This window comes from Corylus avellana, chromosome ca4, assembly GCF_901000735.1.
Source record: "Corylus avellana chromosome ca4, CavTom2PMs-1.0".
NCBI classification, from domain to species: domain Eukaryota; kingdom Viridiplantae; phylum Streptophyta; class Magnoliopsida; order Fagales; family Betulaceae; genus Corylus; species Corylus avellana.
In genome coordinates, this window is record NC_081544.1 from 3,996,086 (window position 1) to 4,004,788 (window position 8,703).

The 8,703-nt window shown below is 31.4% G+C and overlaps 1 protein-coding gene across 1 annotated transcript; it reads right to left on the bottom strand.

The window, feature by feature from the left end:
- Nucleotides 1–488: 488 nt before the first annotated feature.
- LOC132179036 (serine carboxypeptidase-like 13) lies at nucleotides 489–6,083 on the bottom strand. The gene is made up of 14 exons (XM_059591654.1): nucleotides 5,882–6,083; nucleotides 5,641–5,786; nucleotides 4,352–4,428; nucleotides 4,092–4,214; nucleotides 3,833–3,935; nucleotides 3,679–3,716; nucleotides 2,768–2,869; nucleotides 1,961–2,047; nucleotides 1,714–1,869; nucleotides 1,405–1,476; nucleotides 1,199–1,320; nucleotides 956–1,069; nucleotides 817–871; nucleotides 489–707 (listed from the first exon to the last, which is right to left on the bottom strand). Exons 1-14 carry the CDS (start codon nucleotides 6,037–6,039, stop codon nucleotides 624–626), a joined length of 1,437 nt encoding a protein of 478 aa, XP_059447637.1. The 5' UTR covers nucleotides 6,040–6,083; the 3' UTR covers nucleotides 489–623.
- Nucleotides 6,084–8,703: the final 2,620 nt, after the last annotated feature.

The window sequence follows — 8,703 nt, forward strand, 5'->3', positions numbered from 1 at the left end:
AAACCCAAAAAAATGCTTCCTTGACTTTTTCTCTTTTTTTTTCTTTTTTTTCTTTTTTTTTTTTGTATAAAAAATGTCAAAACACACTTTTAGGAAAAACTTGAAAATAAAGTTTTTTTCTAAAAAGCTATTTCTAGATATAAAAGCTTTATTTTCCAACCGGCTCTAAAAGTTTGTTTGGAATTGCGTTACAAAGCTTCAACGGGCTTTTAGTACATAAAAAAATCATGTCAATAAAAATTGAGTCCGTTTGGCAGAACAAAACTTACAACACACCTTTTTTTTTTTTTTTTTTTTTTTTTTAACTTTCTTTGCTTTCAAACAATTTTGGAGAAGCTTGAAAACAAGGTTTTTTTCATTTAAAAAAGTTATTTTTATCTTCTTTTTTTTTTTTATAGATAAAAACTCTATTTTCTGACGTGGGTAATCTATGGCATTTTGTTTGGATGCGACCAAGTGCGCTTTTGAAAAAAGAATGATATTGAAGCATAAAAGTGTTCACATTAATTTTTCCTAGCTATTGACTACATTAATAGAGCACAAGAAGATTTTTATTCAAAATATTTCTCCAGACAAGAATAGAATTGAAAATACTCAATAGCTTCTGCCTTGAACACAGTGAATTAGATAGGATAACGAGCAAAAAATCTATCAACCATGGCAAGGGTTTCCTTGTGCTTGTACTCTGGGGCCGTGTGACCTGCTCCCTGTATAAATAATTATGGTATATTAATTAATTGTAATTTCATTTTAATCTTGTGAAGAACATGATAAAAATAATTAATTATGGTATTTATTCTCTCTTTGATTTCTTGCCTTTACAGTCACGTAAGTCAAGCGGTAGTTATCATTCATGTACTTCACTTGGTATCTGCAAAGGAGTTTAATTAAGTGAGATATAAATAATTTAAGACACTAATTCTCTTGAATTAATGCAAATCCTAAAACTACTCACCCTGCAATTTGACCTTCAACGAACCATGGACGCCATTCATCAAAAACATCCACATCAAGAGCTCTTATCCATGCAAGTGTAGCAACATAGGGCACAGAAATGTCATGATCACCACTGCAAAGGGAAGAATATTTAATAAATAAATAAATAAATTTTTGACTTACTATATAAGTACCCTCTTTTTTTTTTTTTTTTAGTTAATCAATGAAGGTAATTAAGCAAGTTTTATGAGGGGAGTAGAACCTGTATATCAGAGCTCGGAGCCCCGTCTCCGTGAGATTCTTTTGATACGCGACACTACTTGTGACGTCTTCTGTGTAAGTCGAAAAAGTTTTAGGGCACCTTTTCCATGTTTCTACGGTTCCCTGATAGATGCAATAAAATAAAATCAAGATTTATACAGTATATTCTTTCAATCAAAGTGAAACCACTCTTACAACTTGCAATACCTCTCGAACTCCAAGAGCATTCCGGACTCTGTCATCATTCAACCACTTATAAGCGAGCACATAAGTAAAGCCCTATAGAGAATAAATCAATCAAATTCCTGAATTTTTGTACAATATTTCAAGAATATGTAATGTAGCAAACATTTATAACCATAGTTAGGTAGAGTAATGTTTATATACAATATTTTTATCCCATAAATATTTCATAATATTGACGTGGCAGTCTCAACGGGCTCGTTGAGACTGCCATGTTAATAAAAATGTAATTTCTAGCATTACTCATTTTGTAGAAAGAGGACGTAGGTTTACCCGACACTGCAATTCTGGAAGTTGAGTTTGTGAGAGGAGGTAATTCATGGTTTTTGAATCCTGAACTCTCAAATCCCATTCAATCTCCTTTGGTTTTCCGGATGCAAAGGCACATTGAGGCTCCAAAATTTGTGCAAGGTTTATTTGTAGAAGGCACTGTAAAATTAAATGGAAATTAAATTTCAAAGCCCTTGAGATTTCAAAAGACAAAATTCATCAGCAAAACCAAAAGTAGTAATCTTGTAACCTCTTTGATTGCTTGAAGAGCTGTCACACATAGTGTGTTGTTAATATTTACATTGACATAATCGCCAGAGCAATACAATTTGGCATTCTGGAAAAGAACACACATTCGAAGTTTTAGAGTAATATCTGAAGAAATTCATAATGATATGAAAAATCAAGAAAATAGCAGAGGAAATAACGAAAATTAAATGAGAACAAAGATTTTTGGGTAGTTCGGTGTTAGACACGTACATCTACGATTAAGGAAGAGCTTGATAGGGCTACATTATGTTCTTATTCCTTAATAATATTTACATTACAAATTATTTATATTTAAAGGGGAATTGTGTGGTAAGTAAAGATAAAAATAAGTATGATAAATGATTTGCTTAACCTGATTACAATAAGTATTTTATACGGATTATAATCATTTATATAACAATATCTTTTACACTAACCAGAGAACTAAATTGGAAAGAAAGAATGTGCATATGCTTGTAAGAAGGCTTGCCTATGTATTGATTTAACTTTTTTATTTTTTTTATTCAAAAAGGTAGATGGGAGAGATCAATTATAACTATTATATCTAGGTGTGAGTGACGTGTGACCATTGTAGTGCTTATCCACTGAGAGCTGCATAAGAGAGGCCTAGACGATAAAAACCGCACGTACTCCCTCAAGTCTGATTGAGCTATATAGCCCGACTCAACTCAATTAGCGCATCATTGGAACTTAAAAGTTTAGGATGCATGCTATGGGGACATGACACCGAAAGTAAAGCAAATGCAATCATGATGCCTGATCTATGTACATATATATGTTAAATCACCTCATAGAGTTCATCTGAGATAAGGTTCACTCTGTGCACATATGGGATCCTGAAGTTTACATCAGTGTAAGAATCTGTCACTGGATTCCCTAGCAAGTATCCCTGTTACAATTCAAAAACATTCATAATGCTTCTTTATATTAGTGATTGCCAAAAACACAAAATGATGAAAAATATAAATTCTAAATTTTCAAATATAAAATCCTTTGTTTTTTTGGGTCTCATCTTCTTGGTACCATCACAAAGCAACACTACATTAAATCAGGGTTTTAATGGAAGTTATAAAATAAAAAACCAACAAAAATTTGCTCGCATTTTTCCACCGACATTTGAGTAATGCTACATACACTTATACTTTTTTAGACCCAACACCTCGCATCCATAAGTGACTTTTAAAACCGTCATTAGATTTCTGATGGATCTTTACTGGATTTTAATCTAATTGTGTTTTTAAAAACCATCTATGAGTGTAGAGAAATGAGTGTGAAGAAGTGAGAGTGTGTGTAACATCATTCTCTAAGAAATAGTTTTTTTTTTTTTTTTTTTTTTTCTTTAACAGCATTTTAAAAACACCCCTAAATACAATAATAGTGTTTTCATGCTAAAATAACAAAGAAAAACACCGCTAAATTAACGCGTTTTTCCCTTTATTTTAGATATGTTTTGAAAAATGCGGCTAATTACTAAAATAAGATAAAAAGGATTACAATTATATATATCCAACAATGTTAACATGACACTCTAAATCAACCATTAGATTTATTTATTTATTTAACAATTATTAATCCAAATAGTTAGTTTTTTTTTTTCTAATAGCAATAGTTAGTTGAGAGTGCCATGTCAGCTTTATTGAATGAACGTTGAATAAAATTATAGTGTCTAACATTTCTCTATATAATTAGATCACCTACTTGAAGTTCCATTTTTGGCCTAAGCCCATCTTCCAGACCTGTATGATAGCATAAACCAAAAGATAATTAAGCTTATAATTAATCAAACTTTACTAAATCACAAATGTTTGTTTTTGAACAAAGAAATAAGATATCTGCAAAAAATTTTCTATACCTTTCAGTATATTTTGAACGAGCATAGGAACAATGATGCCGGAATATGAATCACCACCAATATATAGTTGATTTCCAAGAAAATTTTGGTGATTGAGCAACCACTGTTAACAATCACTTTACATTAGAATATTAATTAAATGATTAAATCAACTATTCTTATTAGCTTAATTTTTTTATAATATCTAATGATTAATTTAACATGGTATTAAAACAGATAAATTAACATTTTAATAAATATCCACTTTCTCTACTCTTACCTTCCTTAGAAAAGTATATGTCTGGACTGCTGATTTTGTGTCCGAGGTGTAATAACCCTCTGAGCTTTTTGCATATGAAAATCCAGCTCCAACTGGTGCATCAATAAAGATAATGCTGGCCACCTGATTAATTAATTGCATATTGAGTTTGGAATCAAAACAAAATTAGAAGAAAAAAAAACAAAAATACACCATTAATTGAACATAAAATTTTGATGGGTAATCCAGCAAAGGTCCATGATATCCATGAAGTTATGCACCTTGGTCCATGAGTATGGGTTCAGAGTGACAGATGGCAAAGACCCATTGTAAGATGCATAGTCAAAAGTCAATGGACCTGCACCAAGAGTAAGAGTATGTTACAGTGATTTAAGTTATTAAAATTGTATCTTTCTATCAACTAAAGATCGATATTCGACTTCATCAAATCTCAACTTTCATTTAAAATAAATATTTTCACGTGTTGAGCCTCAACTATTAAAAGAGAGTTTGAAAGAAAGTGTTAAAGTGTTGATTAAGAGGGGAGTGAATTAATTCTTTTTGGCCTACCAGTGTCCTACCAGTGCCTCGGCCACGCCACATCAGCCCTATTTAAAAAAAAAAACTGAAAAGGAGTTGGACGCTGGTAGGATCCTGGTAGGCCGCCTAGTATCACTCGTGTTAAAGTGTTGATTAAGTAATTAAAATTATCTCTTCCTATCAACTTAAGTTTTTGGAATAATTAGTAATTTAACATAGTATAACTCGTTGACTACAATCTTTGTCAAGAAAATTAATGTCATACAGCTAATTAAAATCTTATTCTCAATAAATATAATAAGGACAATATTATAAATCAAATAATATTTGCAAATAAATCAAATTGCAAATTTTATTTTTTATTTTTATTTTATTTTATAGACCTTAAAAAACAGAGAAGGGAAGAAAACCCATACCTTTTTTTGAATTAATATATTTATATATTCTTTAAAAAAAAAAAAAAAAGCTTTAACCTTTATTTGATCACCCATGGGCCAAGTACATATAGGAAGCCCAAGCTCCTAATACTGCTAGTTGTGGGCCAGAAACCCAAGAAGTCCGAACTCGACTATGTTTGTTAATAATGTTCAAAATTATGTTTTAGTTTTGGATTGAAAAGGTATTTTTGATGTGATATAAAAGAGATAAATACTTTTTTAGTAAGATTTATAATAAATAAGTATTATGTGTTAAATTGTGTGCTAATAATTTAAGAAAAGTGTGTTTTTATTTTTAAAAATAGAAAATTATTTTAAAATTATTACCAAACAAAGGGCACGAGCTTGAGTTTCGCTCTTTTAAATCTTATATAGATTCTCTCACATTAACTTTGGATCTCAATCGCTCCTTATGAATGACATAACAAGAGTCACTTTGGGTTAAGTAAGAAAGGGCCACAAAAGAAGAATGTTGGATTCTCCTTGGGCATGAAAGCCCATGGGGCCCATGTTTTCCCCTTTTTTTTTCCCTCCCTTTATTTTATTTTTACCTGCCAAACTTCAAAAGCAAAAATAATAATAAACAAATTTACCGATTTCAAAAGCAAGTGCAGAGAAGCCGGAACAACCGGGGCCTCCGGTGAGCCAAAGGACAAGAGGGTCTTCAACAGGGTTCCTCTCGGATTCAATGAAGTAGTAAAACAGCTGCACCTCATCAGTTTCGCCTACTCCAATGTATCTAATTACAAAAACCCATAAATATACTATACATGTTAATTCAATGGAAGAATTAATACACACACACACAAAAAAAAAAAAAAAAAAAAGGATTACCCAGTTTCAAGTTTGAAGGGGAGCTTGCCGGGATATCCCGGCACATATTCAACGATGGTCCGATTGGCCTCAATGCCGGAGAAACCCAATAAGAGAAGAAGTAGACTGAACCACATCATATGAACAATATTGCTTGGATTCAACAAAACTTTCTGCATTTTTCTCAAACCCTTTTTGTTGAGAAAAATGTCTGATGGGAAAATACGTATGGGGAGTATATATGATTTAAAAGAAAGTGAAAAGGTTTTATATGATAGTAATTAATGGAGTAATTAGGGCACGTGGCAAAGACCTTTTGAAAAACGACGGTTAGGTACACAGGGGTTTGGATAATTCATCTGTATTTCAGTGCACTTTACTGAACATTCAAAGAGCTCAAACACAGTGCTGATGGCTTGTAGCTCATCGAACTTTCTTCAGCAGCCAGCAGATCAGTAGAAGAAGGGAAGCTTGAGAATGATGAATGGAGCGTTCCTTTTTTTATTTTCTTTTCTTTTTTCTTTTTTTTTTTTTGGTCAACGAAAGAAAGGAGAAATCTTGCAGACAAGACAAGAGTCAAGACAAACAAAAAAAACGACAAGAGAAATTCATATATATATATATATATATATATATATCATAATTTATTTTATCCACCTTTCAATATTCATCAAAAGAAAGTTGATGTAACCTCCTTCAATAATCAAAAAAAAAAAAAAAGATTAATGGATTGAAAAATTGTTAAATTGGTCCATATACATATAGTATGACCTTGTAATAATATGTGGTTTCAAAATGAAGTAATTAATACATGTGGTATGCTTATGTAACAAAACATAAGCATACCACATGTATTAATTACTTATGAAATTAATTACTTCATTTTGAAACCCAATTATTACAAGGTCATACTTTGACTCCATACAAAATACAATTACGAGGTGACCAACCCAATTAGGTAAGCAACCTACCCTAAACCAATTTTTTTTTTTTTTTTCTTCCTTCTTCTTTAAATATATTTATAACTTTATGATAACTAAAATTGTCAGGAATTTATAATAAGAGGGATGATTTGGTTACACTACAAAATATTATAAGTTCATTTTAAAACCATAAAGATATAATTGTTACAAGCTCAAGCTACATGCATGAACCAAGTGAACAATTTTACTTTCAGGTCTGTTTGGGTGAGCATTTGAAGGACGAAAAAGTACGTTTAACACTTAAAAAGTCTGTTTGAAGAAAAAAAGTATCCAAAAAACCAAAAAATAGAAAACGACAAAAACTTAAAAATAAAACTTTTGCCAAAAAAACGCTTTTTAACTTATAAGTTTTATTTCTCAAACATACTCTCATTCATTTACGATTTGGAGGATATGAAAGTAAGGTGCGTACGTGCCTCAAGGCATCTCATTTTTTATTTTTGTTTTTGATTGAATCTCACTCTATCTCTTTGGTGTGAATCGTGTGATGTTTGAAATTATTATACAAATCTTGTCCTCCAGCAGCAGCTACCACAAAAGCAGAAAGTCATCACACCTTCCATGCATCATCTCTCCCACCTGTGAGATTTGAATTCTTTGCGTTGCTGTTCAGTTGAGGCTTGTGCTCACCAAAGAAACAAGGGGAAGTTTGGGGTTTAAAGCAGAGGTAATTAAACAAAATGGGTATCAATCTTAAACATTAACAAAAAAAAAACGTCAAATATATCACACTAAAGAAAGCCTTATGGGTAGGAAAAAACGAAGCTGAATCTTCAATACTAATTTACGGTGCAAATTATAAGAGAGTTCTTATGCAACTCACCTTTCAAAAAAGTGGACAAACAACTTAAAACATGTGTTTTAACAAAAGCTCTCTAACAATTTACAAAAATCTGAAAAGAAGTATCGAGATTAGGCAAAACCCGTCACGTGAACAAATGCCAATCTCAATTATACCAGAGAGCTAACAATAACCTAACAATACAGATATGGTAGTTTCAATCAATTTTTAGATTAGTTATTATTAAAAAATTAAAAATTAAAATTGCTGCTTATTATCTGATGGATAAAAATGAGGTATATAATATTAGTCTAATTTATATAGTAAAAATATATTAATTTTCTTTTGGTCTTTGGGCTACATAATTGGATAACTATCTTCCTTTCAAATTCGTTTTTGGGTATTTGTTGTTGGTTTTTTCCTAGCAATCTTCCCTTCTCTTGTATTGGTCAGATTGTCTGAACTCCAACTCAGCTGTTATTCTGATTCAATTAATTATTTTAATAGGACCACGTGCCTATTTGCTCGCTTTTTTATTTTTTAAGTTTTAAGCAGTTATGGACAGCTATTGGCTGTCACTAATATTAAAGATCCTCCATGTTTGAAAAGTGGTTCCTGTGACAGGGAGTCATGGTTATAATGGACGGGTAGTTGGAACATTAACAATTAAAATATATATATATATATATATAAATTAAAAAAATAACCGAAAACAAAAGAGGACCCACAAGAGAGAGGGAAGGCTACCCCACAGCGGGAGGGCAAGCTAGCCCAACAGCAGCGCCAGACACTCCCAAGTCCCAACAGTTGGGCTGCAGCCCATTTTTTAAAAGGGTATTGACTAATTGAGATGGCTCTCCTACCTTTTTTTAAAAAAATTAAAAATTAAAAAAATTAGTGCCACATCAGATTTAAACGATTTTGAACAGAATAACTTAAACGAAATTTTTTTAGAAAATGACGATTTTGGTCCTTAGTTTATAAGGAACTCTTTAAAAAAAGAAAAAAAAAAAAGAAAAAAGAAACATAATATGTTATAAAATCAAAGAAATAACAATGATAATGATTGCACAAGGGAT

Bases quoted from the DNA above. Each gene is read 5' to 3' on its own strand.
- LOC132179036 (XM_059591654.1), bottom strand. From the start codon at position 6,039: ATGCAGAAAGTTTTGTTGAATCCAAGCAATATTGTTCATATGATGTGG. The intron at 5,787-5,881 runs GTAATCCTTTTT...TTTTGTAATTAG, and splicing joins CCCTTCAAACTTGAAACTGG to ATACATTGGAGTAGGCGAAA. The intron at 1,321-1,404 runs GTATTGCAAGTT...TGCATCTATCAG, and splicing joins ATGCTCTTGGAGTTCGAGAG to GGAACCGTAGAAACATGGAA.